The sequence below is a fragment of the Octopus bimaculoides genome, chromosome 5 (genome assembly GCF_046866305.1).
Source record: "Octopus bimaculoides isolate indiv1 chromosome 5, ASM4686630v1, whole genome shotgun sequence".
Taxonomy (NCBI): Eukaryota; Metazoa; Mollusca; class Cephalopoda; order Octopoda; family Octopodidae; genus Octopus; species Octopus bimaculoides.
Genome location: NC_142932.1, coordinates 112000594 through 112024910, shown reverse-complemented (window position 1 = coordinate 112024910; position 24317 = coordinate 112000594). Strand labels below are relative to the sequence as shown.

The window sequence follows — 24317 nt, the reverse complement described above, 5'->3', positions numbered from 1 at the left end:
TATTTATTGACTCATGTGCATCAGGTGAGTTTTTCTGAAAAGTTCTCAAGAAACTGAGCATATGGTGGTAACAAGTATGGAATATTTCGGTATGCCAGGTCAGAGAACCTTGATCAGTTCTCACTCATGTAATGTTTATATTTCTTTGTTCAGTTTTTGATTTCCATACAAATCTTAAGTGCTGTACTGTTCTTTAAGTAGTCGTAATGAAATTAATGACACAATCTGTTCTACTAATCTAAATCCCAATGTAGCTGGTTAAGATGTATTTTGTAGTGATGTCAATGCAACAGTAAAGTATTTCTTCAAGCATCTTCCTTTAGGGGAGGGGGAAGAAGAAGAGCTCCATCCTTCAGCAATAAAAACACGTTGAGATTTATATTTCTTGAACCGTTTACAATGTTTTTGCACTGTATCCTTGATAATAGAGGGACATTTCTGGCAGTCATCAGAAGCTTGTTATACTTTGTTGAACAACCAGTGCAATTTGTGGCTGTTTAGAAAAGGTTTTCTTTCACAAAGAAGAAAACTCCTTACAACACTCTTTTTCACATTGAGGTAATACTGCAGCTTTCTTCCATTTATTCGTTTTCTCAGTCATTATAAGATAGCCATATATTCTTACAGGTGAGTACTTCATTTTGTGACTTTTGAAGGTGGCTTTATCTAAGGATAAGTGACCTAGTCCTCTTAATGTCTTTACAATGATATTTCACAACACTAGGCACATAATTTGATTTTGTATGTATATAAAATTGGTTGTAGTTTGGTTTCCTGAAGGTCTTAACTGGAGTATAACATTTACTTGTATGTAGAGAATGATGGTATCTGCTTATCACCAAGGTGCTTCGTAAAATTTCCAATGTAAAATTACAAAACCAGAGTTGTGTGACTGTACAAGTGCTATTTGCCCTATATTTTCTTCTTTTTTAAGGGGTTGCTTTTTTTTTTCTATGTTATGTTCAAGATTAGTGTTTCATTTTGCCAATGGTTCTGTTCTAGCAGTACACATACACATTAGATGTTATAAACTGCCTTGTCAACTGATCTTCAGAAGGTAAATTCTGAAGATTAACAATAAGCTTGGAAAAAAAAAAAAAAAAAAAAAAGCAAACAGATCAACCACCAAGAAATGCCTAGGGAGAATTTATGCAGGCTTTCAATTAGTAACACCAAGCTAAACACCATGAATAAATCTCCCAATCTCAGCACCAGGAGGCATGTCATATCAGATAAGATTTCGATGAAATTCTGTTAAGTAAATTAGATATTTGTAATCTTTCACACTGCACTAAAGCAATGAGGGTCTTCTACTGCACATGTACCAAACATCTCTTTTTTGTTCTCTTGTCAACAATAAGACATGGGGTTACTATAAATCATCCTTTTGATTGTTTTCCATTGTTTTCTTGTTCCTAGTTAGATATCATTATTTGTTCTTTACACGTCTTCTCACCATTTCCTAGAACACATTTGCTGAACACTTTCCTGTTTTTGTTCTTGATGTAAGAGACCATGTTAAGGCGGCAAGCTAGCAGAAACATTAGCACGCCGGGCGAAATGCTAAGCGGTATCTCGTCTGCCGCTACGTTCTGAGTTCAAATTCCACCGAGGTCGACTTTCATCCTTTCGGGGTTGATTAAATAGGTACCAGTTACGCACTGGGGTTGATATAATCGACTTAATCTGTTTGTCTGTCCTTGTTAGTCACCTCTCTGTGTAGCCCCTTCTGGGCAGTAACTGAAATATGAGACCATCATACATACGTTTGTGTGTGTGTGTGTGTGTGTGTGTGTGTGTGTGTGCGCACAAACTCAGTAATAAACTAGGAAAAAGTTGAAATCATTTGATAAGAAGATGAGAATACTGCATAATTGAATCCTTAATATCACTAGCAAGACTTTTTTTTTTATGTTACAGTTCTAAAACTGTGGATCACAATAGCAAATAATTAATAACAGATTTATATCCCAGTTATTATTAAACATCACACAAAAGAAAGTGTTAATTCCATTTCATTCATGCAAGGCTTGGGGTATAATCTTGGGGATAATTAGCATTATCAACATCATCATCATCCTCATCCTCATCCTCATCATCATCATAAAAGTTGTGTTTTTTTTTTTTTGATCCACTGCTTGACACAGGCCTCCCTCATCACTCCTCATTTTCCCCTAACTCCTGTTCTAGCATTCCAGTTAATCCCTGCATGGTTTATTACCTCATTCCTCCATCTGCTTCTTGGACGACCCTATGTGAGGAAATACAGAATACCAAATAACATTAATGTTATTTTTGCTAATTAGTTATTTTATTTGTTGAATTAGTAATATTTTTTTTTTTTTAAAAAGCAATGAAATAATTATAACAATTGATAAAGAAATAAAAAACAGCTCTTAATATGAAAACAATAAAAATAAAGGCAAAGTAAATAAAAATATAAAAAAAAGATGAGAGAATGAAAATATAAATAAATACAACCAACCAAAAACTTTCTAATTAATATAAAGAACCGATGAACTTGTCCAATAATTAGCTACAATACAATTAATTACACAATGCTAACAAAGTAATATTTGATTGGTACAAACACACTGGTAGTTTGGTATAAAATTTGCCCAATCAACAAATTGTAATTTTTTTTCTTTTTTCCTTTTAAGAAATCTTTGAGATTATACAGTAGAGTTATGGTTAAGTGGCTTGAAACCCCAAACCTCCAGGCAGCTGTATGAAAATCTACAAAATAATTAATCACATGATAAATGGAGTCCCCAATAGCATCTTACAAATTGAATTAGTCTCCTAACTTTACCTTTGTGCAGCCGAAACTAGAATAAAGTAATTCAAATAGAATGGAATCATCATAGAACTATTGTTAATAAAGAAAGTTTTTTTTTTAAAGCCTGTCTCCCGTGATAAAAATGAAATATAACAGAATAATTTGGCTGTGTTTTATAAGAAGTTTTGCTTTAACTCAGTAACTTTGGAAACTTACAAATAGTACAAACTAGTTTACTTTGTCATTTAGTTCTTTTTTTTTTGTCTTATATAATACCATAATCAGAATACACATTTACAAAATTCCAAGTAAAAGACAGGTCAAATAGAATAAATACTTTTTTTTTTGTTTTACAATAATTTTGTTTCAAATATTTAATTAATATAATATGTTGTTTGTCATAGACTGCTTTCTGAGTTGCATGGTTTACATACTAATTCGAAACAACAGACACACACTAAATAGGAACAAATAATAATAATAATAATAATAATCTACCTAATGGCATTTTACACAAATTGAAATACCTGCACATAATGAATGCAAAAAGTCAAAACATAGTGCCAAGTTATCCGAGAAAGACTGACAGTGGTAAGTTTTGAAAAAAAAAAATAACAAAAACAAACTAGCATAAAACACAAAGTGATGAAAATACCACAAATAGCACTAAAAATACAACTGAGATTATCTTTTGTCTATAGACACAAATGACAGAACTGAAAGCAAATTTATTAGACTAAAACTGATTATGGATTAAAACTAAGCTTGATTTTATGAAATAAGGATGGTGCTTAAATTAGGACCACTGATAACAACAGAATGGATCACTAACCATGCAAAATGTTCAAAATAAATTTCCTGTCCTTTGGACTTTATCAGATTCAGAAAAGCAAAGTAAGGACAAAGGAAATAAAAAATTATTAAAACAAGATGCTTAGATTGAGATAAAAATTATAATTAGTTTAAAAATATATATTACCAATGAAGCATGTCTAGAAAAGCTTTGATAACAAGAAAAGCAACAGCAATAATGGAAAAATAAAAAGCAGACGGTAAGGAAAGGCTTACTAAATGAGGCAAAAATAATATAGGAGTTTGCCGTAGGTTCTACGAGAGGGTTGAGAGGTGCAAGGATTCTAGCCCAAAGAAGAAAGATTTAAGTATAAAAGTGACAAAGGATATGCAAAGACAGTGCATAAAATAAATTTATAATCAAAATCTAAGAATGAGGCTAGTTAAGTGGTGTTAAAAATGCAGAAAAATTTGAATCTAAATACTTACCTGCTTCTAAAGTGACCCCCACCCTCAAAGGGATAACTGAATAGATACCTTGCTAATATACAATGTCGTACTTTGCCTAAAAGATACCTGATAATCTAGGCCAAAATTTGACACCACAAACAATGAGATAAAGTTATATATTCAAATCAAATTGCTAATAGCTTTTTACATAATAAATATTCAACTCTTATATTCTAACTTTAATAAGATCAACTTTATCATGCTAGCAGAAAAAAATGAAATCAGTATATATATATATATATATATATATATATATATATATATATATATATATATATATAAAGTAACATATAGTATTGATCTTTCTTGTACAAGCTAAATGCTGATGTTTAACCTTCATCTAAAAACATACTTTTAAATCTATTAGTAGACTGCTAACATTTATATTCTGACCTTGTATTTAGTGTGAAGACATACAAACATATATTCTTTTCTACTCTAGGCACAAGGCCTGAAATTTTGGGGGAGGGAGGTCAGTCGATTAGATCGACTCCAGTACACAACTGGTACTTAATTTATTGACTCCAAAAGGATGAAAAGCAAAGTCGACCTCAGTGGAATTTGAACTCAGAACGTAAAGACAGATGAAATACCACTAAACATTTCGCCCGGTGTGCTAACATTTCTGCCAGCTCGCCGCCTTATACAAACATATATTTCAGATGAAAGACAATTAATACTAGCAGTGTCTAGACTATTAGTACCTGCCAAGAGCCCTAGTTATGGGTCAAATAGCAGATGGTATTGTGGCTGAAACATAAGGGCTCAGAGGAGGGCTGGCCTCTAGACATGTGTCACACAGGACTATTGGATGTGGACATGCCTTGATGTTGGGTGAACCAATCTTCCTGTCTTACAGTTAAATAGGCCCTGTACCTAAAGAACAAGCTTGAGAAAATAGGAGACTAAACTAAAAATAATTCCAAATAAATCATCACCATCATCATTTAATGTCTGATTCCATGCTGGTAAAAGTTGGACTGCCTCAAGTTCTACTGTTTGCGTTGGCATCGTTTCTATAGCTCTTCCTAATGCCAACCACTTTACAGAGTGTATTGGGTGCTTTTTAAGTGGTACTGGCAGTAGTGAGGCCACCAAGTAACTTGAAAGACAAGAGCCCCCCTCCTTCCATTCTCAACTGATGTATGGTGTACTATTGAGGGAGAGAAACAGGGGTCTAGCAGTAGTAGAGGAGAAACATGGCTATCTCAGGTGGAAAAAGAGAGAGAGAGAGGCAGAAATAAGATGGTGTACATATAATGGGGCATAGACTCAAGTTACAGGGAGGTGTATATAGTGAAGGGGATTTGAGAGGATGAGTAAGTTCACAATACTGCAAATGGAGAGTGAAAGATGGAGTGGGGATTAGAAGGGTATGTTGTGGGGAAGAGATTTGACAAGACATTTGTGTGCAGGTAGGATAGCAAGGGAGAGTGGGAGACAGAGGAGAAGGGGAATACTGTGGTGATGGTGAGCATGGGTGGAGGGAAAGGAGGTGTCAGGAAGATGAAACATGGGGGAGAGGTCTGCCAGGGACAGATTGTTTGTAGGGTGGTAGGGCATGGATGTAAAGGACATGCATTTATGGCCTTGATTTTACTTGGCTGGATGTGTTTTCTCAAGCTTAGCAACGTGCCTGTTGTTTTGGTCCTTTGTCTTCAACTCAATGAAGCTCAACACCTGAAAATCATCTCTCAACACTTTGTCCCATGTTTTCCTCTTGCAGAGGTTCCCCCCACATTTAGAGATTGGATCTTCTTTATGCAGCTGTCTTCATCCATATACATCACATGACCATACCAGCGCAGTCTTCTCTCTTGCACACTACACCTGATGCCTCTTATACTCAATTTTTCACTCAAAACAATGCCAGTGTGCATGTCGAACATGCACACTGGCATTGCACATCCAGCAATTTGACACCTCTGTAATTACTTCTGTCTAAGGCATCTTCTTTACCTTGTAGCAGCTGACTATAATACTGCTACACCAGTTATTGGGTATGACCTCTTCTTGGACAACCTGATTAATTATATGGGTGACTAGGCCACACCTCACTCTGCCAGATATTTTAAGCATCTCAGCAGTAATTCCTGATGGGCCAGGGGCTTTTCCTGTTTTTATATCCTCAATTGCTTTATCTATCATGCTGCTATCAACTTGGATAGTTGGTACTTCTGTTGTGCTCATGTTAAGAAGATTTACCTTCACCCATGCATTCTCTACATTTAGCTGCCTTTCATAATGGCACCACCAGGCCTTTTTCTTTGCAGAATCACTAAGTACAAGAGTATCATCATCCATCGAAACATACATCACAATCTTGTTTGACTAACCTCATGCCTCTGGTCCTCCTGTTATAGAACATTGACAAACTTCTTCTTTTCTGTTTCTTCCCTAGCTAAATATACCTGTTGCCTAGCTTCTCTTCCAGCTACCTGGTATAGTTCTCTGCTACCCCGACTCTTACAGACCTGTTTCTTTGTTCTTATGGTCCTATCTACTTCACTGTTCCACTACCATGTCACCCTAGGTCTGGTTGGTGCTGAGCACCAGCCATAGATTTAGTCTGTGGCCATCAGTAAGTTGCCCCATAGTAATTTCCAGTTGGTCTCTGTGTTAGGTGTTTCTATCTCCTCTGCCTTGTTGAATGCTTCAGTTAGGATGTCTCTAAAGCTCTAACTATTCAATGGGTCCTTAAGCTTCCAAATCTTCCTTTTCCAAACTGGTTTGCTTCTTGGAGCCCTTCAAGCCTCAAATCTGAAGTTGCTAATGACCAACCTATGCTGAGGAGCACATTCCTTCCACGTGAAACTCTCTGCATTTATGAGCAACCATCTATTCCACTTTCTGGTGAGAATGTAGTCAAACTGTCTCATGTGGCCACCAGACTGATAGGTAATCAGGAGACTGGCTGGTTTCCTGAAATTAGTGTTGTAGACCATTAGGTCGTTAGCATCACAGAACTCCAGTAGCCTTCTTACCTCTGCATTTAGGGAACCAACTCCATAACCTCCACGCACACCACTGAAGTCACCTAACTGTTACCCAACATGCCCATTGAAGTCACCAGCCATGAAAATAAGGTCATTATCATTTGTATTGAGGTAGTCTGCAAAAAGGTATGATAAAATCGGTCAGTTTGTTCATCCTGCAGTTTCAGTTGAGGTTGTAAATGAGAAACGAAACAAACGAGCCAAGATATTTTGTATAGGGATGACAGGAAGTTGGAGTTGGTCAACGGAAGTGACAGCCATGCTGCCACCACTGCAAACTAGTAAACAAGCCACATGACTTTCATGGGATGAAAATATACGACTTTATGACAAAGACAAGATATACACATTTTCAACACATCAAAAACTTTCATTGGATGAAATTAATGACTTTTTCCCAGAAATTTCATAGAAAGAATCAAATAAAAAGGAGGAAACCAAACACTATCCTGTCAGAGTTAAACAATATATAACTAATGTAACTCAAAGAATTCTATTTAGTTTAGCTTAACAACTGATATTGATTTGAAACTAGTTTTAACATCTTCATGCTATTCTTTTCAATTTATAAACTTTTATTTTATATAAATTCTTATCATGTTCTCAATTCTAATAATAAAATAAAAGGGTTCTAGAATTAATGCTCATTTAACATAAAGTGAATAGAATTTGTAATTTAAGAAATATCAACCTTGTTGCAATAAAGAAAACAATTAATTCAGAGAGCCTCTATGCAGTCACTTGACTCACCAGACAACTCTTGGAGAGAGAGGGAGAAGGAGAGAGAGAAAGAGAGAGGGAGAGAGAGAGAGAGAGAGAGAGAGAGAGAGAGAGAGAGAGAGAGAGAGAGAGGGAGGGAGAGAGAGAAGTGGGGAGAGGATAAATTGGGTAATGTTGTCCCAGATACCTCAGCCTACAAAAATGGCAAGACGGTCAATGATAGAATTCTTTTGACTATTCTTTTGACTATAAGCTGCTCTATCAGGGTTAATTTGGAATTAAGCAACAATGAACTGATGACGATTTCCGTCATTTAAATTACATAAAATAACTGATTGCTAAGAATTGTAAATTTTGAGAAATTTAACAGCTAACAGCAGTACAATGTGATAAAAGTTTACAGCACAAAAGATGGAATGAAGAAGTAAACCTTTGAACAAAACTTTAAAAATGCTGATACTGGAATCTGACAAGAGCCACATAAAAGTGAAGACAAATATAAACTACAATTGTCATCATCATTATTTAAAGGCTGGCACCCATGTTGGCATGGGTTGGATGGTTTGACAAGGATCTGACATGTTGAAGGTTTGCATCATGCTCTGTATACTTTAGTATAGTTTCTTTGGCTAGATGCCCTTCCTAACACCAAACACTTTACAAAGTATACAAGGCGCTTTTTTTCCTGGCACCAGCTTTAATGAAGATCACATCATATCTTGCAACGTTAAGAATAGAAGCTGATTTTAGGTGGAGGGATGAGGGAATGAATAAGACGAGAGGAATAGTCGTGACAGAGTGTAACAGAGTAAGTAGTAAAGCAGTCACTATGTATATAAAGATGTATACACTACATATGTGTGTGAAATTTAAAGAAATGATCTCTCTACCAAATTACTAAGAATCAAAATGTAAAAGGCGAAATACATGATTTATATATACATCAGCATCTAGCATGTCACATTTGTGATGAGTTAGTTTAAATTATTTAAATACCCATTCATTAAACTTTTTTTTTTCATAGATTTTTACATTCTGCTATGTAGATTAGCATTTTACCAGTGCAAAAATGTAATATTTTTATATAATATCTTTAAAATTGTATTCAGCATTACAATTACAATTCATGAAGTCTTTCTTTCTTTGTATTATTTCAAACACTGGCAACAATATAATTATTCTGGAATATTACAATATACCAAAAACAATGGTTCTATTGCTTTTGTGATATAGTAACCAAGTGAAAATTAACTTTTAAAATGTTTAACAGGAAAAAATTTCTGAAATTACAAATTTGAAAACTTTCTTAAAGAAATGATAAAGAATGAAGAAAATCAGAATGAACGCTATAACTAAATTACATAGGATGTAAATATTAAAGAAATACTTACAGGAAAATTCTTCAAAGTTTCATTTTTATTTTTCACAACACTGTTCTCCTGAAAGATACAAGAGACAAAGCAAGAAACCTACAGAACTAATTCGGTGTTGCATATGACATCAGAAGGAGGTCCCTCTTTTATATGCAAGACTATAAAACTATTCATCGTTAATTAATAAAATGACTTTACATTGACAGTCATATTACTTGATTGAAGTCAATACTTTTACCTGAGTTTTTATATGAGAGTTAGTTTAAATCATTATTATCAAACAATTTTAGTAAACATTGTCATTAAACACGAACATAATTAGCATCAACACATCCTAGAAGTAATGTTTTAATAAGAAAGATATTTCTAAAAACAGAAAGGCTTTTTTAATAAGTAGAATGAATAACCTCTACTTTTGACATTAAAGGAGGAAAGGTTAAGTTGATCTAAGTGCAACATATATGATGCCCTGAGATACACCAGAAGCTGCTTATTATGATCACTTCAAGATAGACTCTTTTAAGTAACAACATCAGATGGATAACATTAAGTAGAGGATATAGCAACATAATATCCTGAGTGCGTTTATGACCGATTCATTTTGATAACAATAACCATTTGACAATGTTATCTGTAATTATAATTAGTAGTGAATTGACAGTCATTAGAGAGTCATATAGAGTGACTCACAATATTTGTTCTGAATCTGTGCACTTTGAGTTAAAATACTGCCAAGATCAACTTTATCTTCCATTCTTTCAGGGTCGATAAAAAAATTAAAAAAAAAAAATTCAGGGCAGCGGATTGGTGGAATAGTAAACGGGTCAGGCAAGATACCTTGTGGTATCTGTTTTGGATTTTTATATTCTAACAGCAATGCCTGCCATGACTAGTGCCACACTGTATTGGATCAAGTCGATGACCTTTCCCTTGAATAAATATTGGTGACATGTAGAGGAGACATGCATACATGGGCAACTACCAGTCATCCTCAAAAATCTTGCCCGGGCTGCACATACATGTAAAGATGCATAGTCAACATATACTGATGGAATCCTTACTCAGCAGTTTGATAACATTATTCTTTTCTACGCTAGGCACAAGGCCCGAAATTTTTGGGGAGCAGGCCAGTTGATTAGCTCAACCTCAGTATGCAACTGGTACTTAATTTATCGATCCCGAAAGGATGAAAGGCAAAGTTGACCTTGGTGGAATTTGAACTCAGAACGTAAAGACAGACGAAATACCGCTAAACATTTCGCCCGGCGTGCTAACGTTTCTGCCAGCTCACCACCTCATAACATCACTGATTATAAAAAATGGCTTCAACTATAATATGAAAATTTTCTTTTATTTCTCTACTGTTTTCAAATCACTTTTAAAAATTATAAGTTATCAAATACTCAATAATAATAGTTACGAAAAAGATATTAAAATAAATACCTTACACAGAAAACTTTAAAAGAAAGAAAAATGAAAGAGAAAAAAATTAGCATAAATGACTAATGAGGAGATGGAATTGTTTTTATACAATAATATATAAATATGACATTATTTCTTGTTTGCACATTTTTTTTCTATATATCATCACCCTGTGCTGCACCAGCAATGTTTCCTAGGGGTCATTAGGATTAAAAATCCTTTGAATAACCAGAGATTTAGGGACGTCCTAATTGAAGCATTTGACAAGGAGAAGATGGAGACATTTAACACAGAGGTCAACATCAGGTACCCTGACCCAGGTGACCCAGTAGGGATTGATCAAACCCTAGCTTGTGTCAAATTAGCACCACCCTTTCTAGGGCTCACACCATCTAATCCACAGCTACTTTGTGGTAACCTCCACTGCTTCCACACCCAACCTGATGACCTTTTGCCAACTGGCCCCTATGGTGCCAAGCATGTTCTAAGCTCTGCAGAAGGGATTGGCCTGCAAACTCACTGCATCCTATCTCAATAGGACTGCATCCCACTGCCTGTCACCCATTGCTCAAGATTGGAAACTTGATATAATAGAAACCATAAATATGGCTGAATCTTTGACTAAAGATATATTTTCAGATGGGGATTAATAAAGCAAGATGAACATGGAAAGGTATGCAAGATGATGCATTGTGAGATAATGGTCAATAAGAGGTGAGAAACAGAGCTAAACTGGGAATGAGAAGTAGAATAGGTTGATGTTACTTGAGAAAACTCGACAAAGAACAAAGAAAATTGGTGACAGACATCAAATGATGAGAAACATTATTAAAGAGTACCACTTACATAACATTCACAGAGAAAAGATGTATATAAAATGATAAACTATTGGAATGTCAGATAAATTCATTGGGTTTCTTTTGCCCATTTATTTTAATCCTTATTGTTCAGCAACAATTTTAACAGATGAATTAATAATACATTCTCCTTTGTTCATGACTTCTTGCAAACAGTCCACTAGCTTATCAATGCCTTAATGGGAGAAATCACCAGATTTAGGCTCAAACAATTCATTAAGCCACGGAAAGAAATAAAATAATTTATCTGACAATCCAATAACTGAATGTAAATAATGAGTGCATGTATTATACATACATATAAACATACATTTGAGTCAATGAGAGGACATTTATATAAATATCTGACAATGGTGGACAAACATATACACTTAAATAAACAAGAACGAAATATTTAAAAAACAAAAAGGATTATCTTTGGTAGTTTTAAACACTGAGATGAACCATGCTTGGCTTGGAAATGTTGAGAATTATTGTTAGTTTAAATTGTTGTTGTTGTTGTTGCTGGCACTCCGTCACTTACGACGTCGAGGGTTCCAGTTGATCCGATCAACAGAACAGCCTGCTCATGAAAGTAACGTGCAAGTGGCTGAGCACTCCACAGACACGTGTACCCTTAACGTAGTTCTCAGGGATATTCAGTGTGACACAGTATGACAAGGCTGACCCTTTGAATTACAGGCACAACAGAAACAGGAAGTAAGAGTGAGAGAAATTTGTGGTGAAAGAGTACAGCAGGGTTCGCCACCATCCCCTGCCGGAGCCTCGTGGAGCTTTAGGTGTTTTCACTCAATAAACACTCACAACGCCCGGTCTGGGAATCGAAACCGCGATCCTATGACTGCGAGTCCGCTGCCCTAACCACTGGGCCATTGCGCCTCCACTGTTAGTTTAAATATATATTCTCAAAATATCATCAATCCCTAACCTAGTCTGTTCTGTGCTGTTCACCACCCCAATCCACTCAGGTCCCTACGTCCACAATCTCTGGTTTCTTTCAACAGTTTCTGTAGCACTCTGAGTAACTGTGAAGAGATTGTTAGACCCTTACAGAGCCCTACCACAGTGGTGCGTAAGAGGGTGGGAGAGTATAATGTGTTTACTTGCAGTTAAAGCCCATATACTAGTAATAAGAGCGAGCAAGTAAACTTAGTCTTGATGTGGACCAAGAAGGCAACTGAGATTTTTAAAAACCAGTTCAATAGTATATAATTATTAGATCAGTTGCAGTCATTTAATCAAAGATCTGTCATAAACTTCAATCTGACAAATGTGACAAATATTTATTCATACTTTGTAGTATGAAAAAACAAAAAACAAAAAATGAAATAAAAGTTAAAGGTGTGTGTGTGAGTGTGCATATATATATATATATATATATACACACACACACACACATACACAAAGGTATGTGTGCACACAGAGCATATCCATAAGAAATGGTACCTCTGGGCAAATACCACAGTAAATTTGCTTTTCAATGATGTATATACATTAAGTATGATACAGAGATGGCTATTTTAATATAATCCTGCTTCTATTCTGCGACAAATTAAGATAAAATAATGCATAAGATAAAGAAAAAAACTCATGGAATATATCTATACTAACAACTTTGCCGGGTGCAGGTTTCTTCTCTTTCTTATCTTGCCAGTTGTTCAATGTTTGTATTTCTTTTTGTAGCAGCTGTAGTCTTTTGCCTGCAGAAGCAAGAAGTGTTTCCAATTCTGTTTGTAAGCGGTCAATTTCATCTCCTCCAATGCCTTCTTCTTGAGTTCGTGATAAGACTGAAGGAAGAAGACAAGAACAGCAATGATAACACAATCACACAACGCTCCTACTCTAAGTAAGAGGTCTCTTTACCTCCTACTGAAACTAATTAATACAGAAGATATGTAAGGTGAACAAATAAAAGAGACTTACGTTGTATTCTCCAATGGGTTTAAATGCAAGGACTGCATACTGGAGCTTCAAGATGGCTCCTACTGTCCTCATATGCCACAGTAAGAGAACTAAAGTAGACATCCTGTCTAGGAGCTCTGGTCACTCCGCATTACCAAAGTTTATGGTATCTTGTATTCAGTAAAGAAGCAACTCAGACAATTTATTTTTTGTGTCTTCTGTATGCAATAGATCAGTGCTCCACAACCAGTATGCAGTGGCACACTGGTGTGCTACGGGATGATGCTTGGTATGTTGTAGCGTAACCCGAACATAATTTTCCCCCTATACTTTTAGTTATAATTTTAGTTCAGGCATGCTGCTGTATTCTGAAAAGAATATGAGTATACTGCAATAGACTGACTGTTTCTGGCCTCGTTTCTTCTACCTTAAGGTAAGACACAACCATTCATACTTCTTTGTGAGATTGTGAACAGAGCAGTTGATCCAGTTCTTGAGTTTGTATAACAGTTACTGTAAATGAACATTCTTACGAAGGGAGATAATCTACTGATGCTTCTCACTATTCATCTTTACAATCAGTTTGGAAGTGTTAGTGAAACCACCTTTATCGTAGCAACAGTAGAGGATCACAGTTACATATGAGGCTGCCAGTGTATGGCTTAGTTGCTCTTTCATCACATTATGAAGAAGTTGGCAACATCCCTTGCAATTTCAAATCTAATAATGCCAATTTTCCAAGTTATAATACACCAAGACAGATCATTTAGAGTAACTGATTGAACATATCTTAAATGAAGACAGTAATGGGGTTTATAATTTTTACAAGGAATCAACTATTGACCATATATCTTGAAACTATTTCAAATTCATAAACTAAAGATAAATCATATAACGAGATGTAATATTAAATATATGTAATTTTTTATTTGTTCACAAGCAATTTTGTTTTTCTAAATGCAGTTCAGTTTAATATCAGGAAGTAGAATGACATGCAATTAGAGCAGAACAACAGGGACATAAAGAAATTATTCATTTTTGGCTTGTTGCTCTCTGAAGAAAGCTTTTGATAGATGCACTTGAAGTAGTGATACAGTTACTAAGAAATTTAGGAGTAAAGGAAAAGTTGGTCAGAGTAGTGACATGTCAAATGTATGAGTGGACAGTGGTAAGGATGAAAGTGGGTAACAATGACGAATTTGAAGTAAAGGTAGGATTGTATGAGGGGTCAGTGTTAAACCCCAATTATTTGTATATGTCATGGAGGGGTAGGCACAAAAGTTTTTATTTTGGGAGTTGTTGTATACAAGTGATATGGTGTTGACAATAGAGAGAATGGATGGCTCAAAGGAGAAGAATAGACGGAGATAAATGTCATGAAGGTGACTACTGGAAAGACAAAAGCAATGACAGGTGATAAAGTATGTACTTAAGTGGAAATAAACCAGGAAGTGGCTATGAGCAGAGCGAAAGAGGAGCTTGGAATGAATTCCATTAAATGTGTTAAGAATTCATTACTAACATTCATTTCTAACCAGTTTTCAAAACCCTCATTACTACACTATATTGCTGTCCAACTGAATCATCTCTTCCAATCCTATCAAGTAAAACCTTCAATTTTTCTGTATATTTCAGCAAGATTCCAGTTAGCGTTTTAGTGATACTGATTAAAAAAATATTGTCCAGGCATTACTATTAGATAAGCTTCTCTGTTTGGTGTTTTAGAACATGACCTTTAAGCCAACTATTGAGAAGAAGACCCATCAAGTCAAGTAAAATTGCAGTCGTAGCAGATACTGGTGTCACGCAAATGGGACATGTGCCGGTGACATGTAAAAACATCCATTATACTCTCAGAGAGGCTGGCTTTAGGAAGGGCATCCAGCCGTAGAAACCATGCCAAATCAGAGTGGAGTTTGGTGCAGCCTTCCAGCTTGCCATCTCGGATCAAATCGTCTAACCCATGCCTGCTTGGACAATAGATGTTAAATGATGATGATGATGTGTAATATGCACTAGGTTGGATCATCAGAAGAGCAATAGAGTGGAAGAATTATTAATCAATGTGTATAATGGGAGCTACAAATGGAGGAAGTAGTATGAAGATGGTAGGTACTTCAATGATATGATGACTAGAGCAGCAGGTGGATCAGACCCATTGCTGGTAGCCAGAGCGAGATGCACTTGGAAGTTCAGGGAAATGAGTAATATGAATGAAGTGAGAGCTACTGAAACTGAATGGAATGGTGTTTGCTGTATGTGTAAGAAATAGTATGATTTATGGGTGATAAATACAGAGCAGCGAAGGCTGGAAAGAATAGTTCAGTGGATGGAGAGAGAGAGAGAGAGAGGGGGAATGAATTGCAGAGGTGGGTGTTGTAAAGAGGAATGAGATAAGATAGTGGGGTTATGTGGTGAGGAAAGATCAAATGATTAGGTAAAAGGAATAATGAAAATGAATACTGAAGGAAGTAAAGGAAGGGAAAGACAGAAAAACGAGGGCAAAGTGGTTGGGATGGTGAAGCTGTAGTGGAAAGGGCAAAATGGATATTTATCATGGGGCTCCCAAGGCTAACCTCTGCCTCTGCAGGAGAAGTAGTCTTAAAACACTTGTGTTCTGTATCAAATGTTATTATGCTACCATAGTTTTAAGACGCTGCTTCATTTTCTCTTCCTTTTATGTATATTTGGATATAAAAGTTTGACCATCACCAAGTTGCTAGAGTTGCTATTATGGATTATCTGCTTAGTACAGAATATAAAAGATTTCACAATTGGAGTTATGTCAAACATGAATGGAATTTACTTGTAAAGCAGTTTTAAGAAACAGCTACCCATTAATCTGCTTGGGATAACCATATCATCCACAGGAAGAAAAGGTAATGAAAATACAATAAAGATAGAATTAACGAAGTAAATGGTCTAAAACACTTTAGGGCATATAAAGCTTATGCATTTCAACATACTGGGTAAACAAGACAGATATATTCATAAAGAAAACTCACCTGATGAGTAAAGCGGACATGATTTTGTATGATCAACAGGTTTGAGATCTGGAAATTGGAGGGGACAATCTTTTGAGTCACCTATCCCTTTACCTTTTCCCTTCATGATGTCTATAATGAAATAAATACCAGAACAAAAAGATATTTAGTGCTTCATTTCATTATTTTTGTTTTTTGCTCAATTATTATAATGAATAATATAACAACCAATACAAAAAGAAAAATTAAGATGGTGAGAATAATTATGTGACAGGATCTGACTAGCCAGAGTGCTGTGTTGGGTTCCAATGTCTGCTTTGTCCAGCGGTAGAAATCTTGCCAAAGCAGACACTGGAATGTAATGCAGCCTTCTGGCTAGTTAGATTCTGTTGAATAGTCTAATCCATGCCAGCATGCAATACAGTTATGAAATGATGATGATGATGATGACTAATTAAAATTTTTCAATATAAATTTTGTCATCTCTATCATACATAAGACAAAATAACTCATTTCAGTGGACAAATATTCTAGCTACCTGGTTTATTTGATTACTATTTCATGACACCTACAATTATGCACACACACACACACTATATACACAATCACTATCAGAACTAGAGAAGAAGTTTCAGGTGTGGAAGTAAGGTCTAGAAGTGAAGGGCCTTAGAGATAACCTAGCAAAAACCAGAGTCTTAGAAAGGAGGAAAGCAGACAAATCCCAAATCCCCTCAGGTTCTGATCGATCTGTAGAAAAGACGTAGATAGAAACTCCATAGGATGTACCTGGTGTAAGCTATGGACACATATAAGAGGTACAACAATATCAGAGGAAGGTTAACAGGGAAAATAGTTTTTGTGTGTGAAAGGTGCACAGGTACAATTAACACTAAAAAGGTACAAAAAATAGATTCCATTGCATGCCAGCGGGGGAAACTAGAAGTAGTTGATAGCTTCCATTACCTAGGTGACCAAGTCAGTAGTGGGGGTGGATGCTCGAAGAGTATAGTTGCTAGAATGAGAATAGGCTGGGCAAAGTTCTGAGAGCTCCTACCTCTGCTGGCAACAAAGGGCCTCTCACTCAGGGTGAAAGCCAGACCATATGATGCCTGTGTGTGAACAGTCATGCTACACCACAGTGAAACATGGGTTGCGACTGCCAAGGACATGCATAAGATATGAAGCTAGTATGCTTTGTTGGATGTGTAATGTCAGTGTGCATGCACGATAGAGTGTAAGCATCCCGAAAGAAAAGTTGGGCATAAGAGGCATCAGATGTGGTGTGCAAGAGAGGCAGCTGCACTGGTATAGTAATATAATGCATATGGATGTGGACAGCTGTGTGAAGAAGTACCCTTATGGTGGAGGGAACTCTGTAGAAAAGGTAGATCCAGGAAGACATGAGACAAGGTGGTGAAGCACAATCTTCAAATGTTGGGCCTCATGGAGGCAATGACAAGTAACCGAGACCTTTGGTGATACGCTGTGCTTAAGAAGATCCATTAAAAGCACCCTTCAAGCGTTAGGTGATATGCTGTGCTTGTGAAGACCTGTCGAACCAAATGAAATCATAGTCGTGGCCGATGCTAGTGCCATCTGAATGCAACTAGAATATAAATCTTTCTTTATTTTGGTATGTACGTATATGTTCCTCTAATTTTGTTTTGTATATAATAGCGATTTCACTGACCTGACCTTGGTAGTTTACTGCTCAAGGATTGAACTTTAATACACACATTATATATATACATATATATATATATATAATGAAGAAGGGTGTGGAAGCTTAAAGACCCTGCAAACGGACAGAGACTTAGAGACAAGTTACTTGAAGCATTTAACGAAATAGAAGGGGATATAGCATCATACAACGTGGAAGACAATTGGAGATTTCTGCGGGACAACCTGTTGAAAGCCACCGACCAGATTTGTGGGTGGTGTAAGGTCCCCTCCCAACCCAGAGTAACGTGGTGGTGGAACAAGGAGGTAGACAGGGCTATTAGACAAAAGAAACAAGCTTGGAAGGACTGGAAGAACGGTGGTAGCAGGGAATTGTACCAATGTGCCAGAAGGGAGGCTAGGCGACAGGTTTATTTAGCCAGAGGGGAAGCAGATAAGGAAAGATTCGCCAATGTTCTGCGCCGTGAGGACCAAAGACTCGAGGTATTTCGGGTTGCAAGACAGTGTAGGAGAGAGAATAGTGATGTTGTAGGAGAGAAATGTGTTCGCATGGATGATGGTACGCTTGCATTAAATGAGGATGCAAAGAAAGAGGTCTGGAGATGCCACTACGATAGATTGCTTAATAAAGAGAATGAATGGGAGAAAGAGAGCCTGCCTTATGTCGACCCAATAGAGGGACCAGCTATCCGAGTTGATAGTACCAGGGTAGATAAAGCAATTAAGAGTATGAAGACCGGGAAAGCCCCCGGCCCATCAGGAATCACTGCAGAGATGCTCAAAATATCTGGCAGTGTTGGCTATAGCCTAGTCACCCGTATTACGAACCAGGTGATACACGAAGGAGTCATACCCTATGACTGGTGTAGCAGCATCATAGTCAACTGCTACAAAGGTAAAGGGGACGCTTTAGATACAAATAATTACAGAGGCATCAAGCTGTTAGATCAGGTTATGAAAGTTACAGAGAGGGTCATAGCCCAACTAATTAGGGAGCGAATCAATTTAGATGAGATGCAGTTTGGGTTCGTGCCAGGTAAAAGCACTACTGATGCCTTATTTCTAGTGAGACAGTTGCAAGAGAAATACCTAGCCAAGGATAAACCTCTGTACCTGGCTTTCGTTGACATGGAGAAAGCCTTTGACAGGGTCCCCCGATCCCTTATCTGGTGGTCAATGAGGAAACTTGGGATAGAAGAATGGCTAGTGAGAGCTGTGCGAGCCATGTACAGAGATGCGGCCAGTAAGGTGAGGGTTGGAAATGAGTACAGCAATGAATTCCGGGTAGAGGTAGGGGTCCACCAAGGTTCCGTCCTCAGCCCCCTATTATTTACCATAGTCCTCCAGGCAATCACAGAGGAGTTCAAGACAGGTTGCCCCTGGGAGCTCCTCTATGCTGATGACCTTGCCCTAATTGCGGAGTCACTATCAGAACTAGAGGAGAAGTTTCAGGTGTGGAAGCAAGGTCTAGAACTGAAGGGCCTTAGAGTCAACCTAGCTAAAACCAAAATCCTAATAAGTAGGAAGGTAGATAAAACACAAACCCCTTCAGGTAGATGGCCCTGCTCAGTATGTAGAAAAGGAGTAGGTAGTAACTCTATAAGATGTACCCGGTGCAAGCTATGGACACATAAGAGGTGCAGCAACATCAAAGGCAGGTTAACTAGCAAGTTAGTTTTTGTTTGTGGCAGATGTTCAGGTGCAATAAAGACTGCAAACAAACAGGAAACAACTTCTATCTCATTCCAGGGTGAAAAACTAGAGGTAGTCGATAGCTTCCGCTATCTGGGCGACCAAGTTAGTAGTGGGGGTGGGTGCGCTGAAAGTGTAGCTGCTAGAATAAGAATAGCCTGGGCAAAGTTTAGAGAGCTCTTACCCCTGCTGGCGACAAAGGGACTCTCACTCAGAGTAAAAGGCAGACTGTATGACGCATGCGTACGAACAACCATGCTACATGGCAGTGAAACATGGGCTGTAACTGCTGAGGACATACGTAAGCTCGCAAGGAATGAAGCCAGTATGCTCCGTTGGATGTGTAATGTCAATGTGAATACCCGTCAGAGTGTAAGTATCTTGAGAGAAAAGCTGAACATTAGAAGCATCAGTTGTGGCGTGCAAGAGAGACGATTGCGCTGGTATGGACATGTGGTGAGAATGGAGGAGGATAGCTGCGTGAAAAAGTGCCACACCCTAACAGTTGAGGGAACCCGTGGAAGAGGTAGGCCCAGGAAGACCTGGGCTGAGGTGGTGAGGCAAGACCTTCGTACATTGGGCCTCACCGAGGCGATGACTACGGACCGAGACCTTTGGAAATGGGCTGTGCGTGAGAAGACCCGGCAAGCCAAGTAAGATCGTTGCCAGTGCCCCTGGACTGGTTCTTGTGCGGGTGGCACATGAGATGCACCATTTTGAGCGTGGCCGTTGCCAGTACCGCCTGACTGGCTCCTGTAGGATTTTCGAGCGAGATCGTTGCCAGTGCCCCTGGACTGGCTTGTGCGGGTGGCACATAAAAGACACCATTTCGAGCGTGGCCGTTTTCGTGCGGGTGACACGTAAAAGCACCCACTACACTCTCTGAGTGGTTGGCGTTAGGAAGGGCATCCAGCTGTAGAAACTCTGCCAAATCAGACTGGAGCCTGGTGTTGCCATCCGGTTTCACCAGTCCTCAGTCAAATCGTCCAACCCATGCTAGCATGGAAAGCGGACGTTAAACGATGATGATGATGATGATGATATATATATATAACATAAATGGGGTCTAACTATGTCATACCTAGAACCAGCCCTGAGTCAGATCTACCAAATTGGATTTGGTACTTATATATCTACAATATCTTACCAACACCTGATACCTTCATGGTTGTTTGACCTCACTGTGAACCCTATACGTTGATATACCTTGATTCTATTGAACCCTATAAACTGGTCTATATATATATATATATATATATATATATATATATATATAGGTATGTTGGTGCAAGCAAGAAAAATAGAACTCAAAATACGAGTATATGTATATTTTTATGATTTTAATGATTATCAGTATCTTATGATATTTACTTTGTATTACATTATACTTATTTATCGTGCATTTACTTATTAATTTTTCTATATGTGACTGTGGATTTTCAGGGATAAGTTCATGAAATTTGTTTTTTTTCTCTAAAACTATGTTGTTGGCACTCCGTCGCTTACGACGTCGAGGGTTCCAGTTGATCCGATCAACGGAACAGCCTGCTCGTGAAAGTAACGTGCAAGTGGCTGAGCACTCCACAGACACGTGTACCCTTAACATAGTTCTCGGGGATATTCAGCGTGACACAGTGTGACAAGGTTGACCCTTTGAATTACAGGTACAACAGAAACAAGAATAAAGAGTGAGAGAAAGTTGTGGTGGAAGAGTACAGCAGGGTTCGCCACCATCCCCTGCCGGAACCTCGTGGAACTTTAGGTGTTTTCGTTCAATAAACACTCACAATGCCCGGTCTAGGAATCGAAACCGCGATCCTATGACCGCAAGTCTGCTGCCCTAACCACTGGGCCACTGCGCCTCCACTCTCTAAAACTATATATTTATATATTTTATACTGTGAAACTTAATTTAATTTTAATTTTTAATAAACTGAATTTAAATGAGTTTCTACCTGTAAATTTGGATTTTTATTCCTAATATTATTATTATATATACATAAGGATTGTATGATACTTGTGTATGAACAGCAATGCTACTTGATAGTGAGACAAGGACTGATTGCCAAGAAGGTGCAAAGACCAGAGAGGAATGAAGCTAGTATGCTGTTTGATATGCAGTGTTAGTGTGCATTTGCAACAAAGTGCAAATGTATTGGCAGAAAAATTAGGTATAAGAGAAATCACATATAGCATGCAAGATAGAAAACTGCACTGGTTTGGTCATGTGATGCATATGGATGAGGATAGCTGGATAAAGATGTACCAATTTAAATGGATGAAACTTATGGAAGAGGGAGACCCTGGAAAACATGGGATTAAGTAATGAAGGCTGATCTCAAGTTGTTGAGCCTCACGGAGAAGATATGTGCCCAAGGTCTGTTACAGTGAAAGTGAGGTCCTATAAGCCTGTGTATGCTGGGCTCTGCCCTTCACCCAATCTGTACATCAAACATCCCCTTCATCTCATCCTCTTAACACCCATCTTACTCTTCTAATATAGTGCTACTTAGATGTTGTAATTACTTGAGAGCAGAATCAGCACAAATTTTATCCCATGCCTTTTGCACTTCCACTTACCTCCTCCTTCCCCTAGAACCACTTCCTATTAACATCCAACTCTCATTCTCATTACCATCCCTTCCAACACTATTTTTCATTGATCACCCACTTTCTGTGCCTTCAGTTTTCTCTCCCTCTCCTCTGAAATACATCTGAGATCTGCCATACCTCATTTTTAACACCTCTCAAAGCTGCCATCATTCTCAATACCTTCTCATAGCTGCCATCAGTGACCTCACCACTGTTGTAGCTCCACTCACTACAGCTACCCTCATGTTCCTCTGACTTCCATCTGTCACTGTACATCTCCCAGCTTTCTGGTCTATATACAGGATGCCGCTTGCCACCCCTCTTTCTCGATCCACTTCTATCTTTCTCACCCCACCTCCATACTGACGTTTTCTACCAGCCACACCACCCTTGTACATAATTCACTACAATCTCCTCAACCTCTATCTCTAACCATTTGTTACTCTCCTCTCACACTCTTATGAAATTAACCACCCTCTCTGGTCCACTGTCTATATTCTCTCATACTCATCTTCTTCTAACTTGAGAGTTCACCTGGCAGTTTGTCTATCTTTATCTTCTTTCTATGTGTTTTCACCTTTATATAATGTGGAGTAACCTTTATCTCCTCTATACCAAGACACCTCTGCTTATCTCTCCATCATATTTTAGCCTCTAAACATCTGGCATAAAGCTACTTTCCCCCTCTCTCAAATACAACTCCACTCAATTGTGGAAACTTTTTCCTTATCTTTTCTTGTCTTGCAAATTATTTGACAATCTCCTAAGTGCTGGTGGCATGAAAAAAAAAAAAGCACCCAGGTCCATCATAAATCACTGCTGTGATAACTTAGGCTATCTGGCAGGTTGGCATATGAGCTAGTCATTCACATAGTAAACCAAGTTGTACAGGAGGGTGTCGTAGCCAATGACTGATGTAAGTATCATTGTCAACTGTTATAAGGGCAAAGATAATGCATTAGAGAGAAGAAACTAGAGGTATGAAGTTTGCAGAAAGGATTATAACACAATTGGGATCTATTTTAAAACGGGAGCCACAGTATTTTCTTAACGAAACACTTTGAAACTTGGAACACTGGTAGAATGTGTCATATAAAACATCTTTTTCTCTTAGTCTTCTTTAAAAAAAAAAAGAAATCCCTAAGTTATTCCATGTTAAAGTTGTCGTATTTCTGTAATTTCAACCAATCACTGACGTCCATTCAGCCGATATACATTAAGTGCCGACTACATAAACAAACGATTCTGAAACAATTCTATCGGTGATAAAATTATTATTTCCTTGTCAATACAAAAATATTTTTCTGTTCTATAACACAAAATAGATAAGTATACGAAGTTTGAAAGTCTTTCGGTACCAAAAACACTAAGTAAAACATTAATGAAAACTGTGGCCCCCGTTTTAAAATAGATCCCACAATTGATTAGGGAAAGAGTTACCATAGACATTATGCAGTTTGGTTGTTGTGCCAGGAAGAAATACAAGCCTTGTGAGACAATATAATAGAAGTATCCAGCTAGGAAGATGTCCCTATACCTGGCTTTTGTTGACCTAGAGAAAGCTTTTGATAGATTTCTCCACTCCACGATCTGGTGGTCACTAAGAAAGCTTGAAGTGGACATTAGATTTCTTCTAATGTATAGGTGGTTCTCTAGAATAAATGACAGCTTATGTTACCAAGGAGACCTAATTAGGAGTGTAAGAATGGAGGTATTTTGAGAGTATAATTGTCAAAATAAGAACTGGGTAGAGTTCATGGAGCAAACAACTCATCTCCCTCAAATTGAAGGACAGACCGTATAATGCTTGAGTGCTATGTGCAATGTTATGTGGTGAGACTTAGATTTTGAATGCGCAGGCTAAAAATAAATGAAGCGAGCAGATGGCTATCTCTCTAGTATCGGTGTCATAAAAAACAAAAAAGCACACCCAGTACACTCTTAAAGTGTGAGGTTTCGTTGAAAACATAATACCTCTCGAGTACTGGTAACACGAAAACGAAAAGTATCCAGTGTAC

The 24317-nt window shown here is 37.6% G+C and overlaps 1 protein-coding gene across 4 annotated transcripts in view; it reads right to left on the bottom strand.

The window, feature by feature from the left end:
- Nucleotides 1–24317, bottom strand: part of LOC106868587 (transcriptional adapter 3) — a 46000-nt gene that overhangs the window by 20307 nt on the left and 1376 nt on the right. The window contains exons 1-5 of one of the 4 annotated variants that reach the window (XM_089352951.1): nt 23740–23951; nt 16357–16467; nt 13061–13236; nt 9189–9236; nt 2222–2251 (exon numbers count right to left, since the gene is read on the bottom strand). In XM_089352951.1, coding sequence (XP_089209077.1) covers nt 2222–2251; nt 9189–9236; nt 13061–13236; nt 16357–16462 — 360 coding nt within the window. In that variant the 5' untranslated portion in view covers nt 16463–16467; nt 23740–23951. Of the gene's footprint in view, nt 1–2221; nt 2252–9188; nt 9237–13060; nt 13237–16356; nt 16468–23739; nt 23952–24317 lie in introns of those variants that run through there. The other 3 variants (XM_014913929.3, XM_089352952.1, XM_052968163.2) reach the window with 3 other exon arrangements.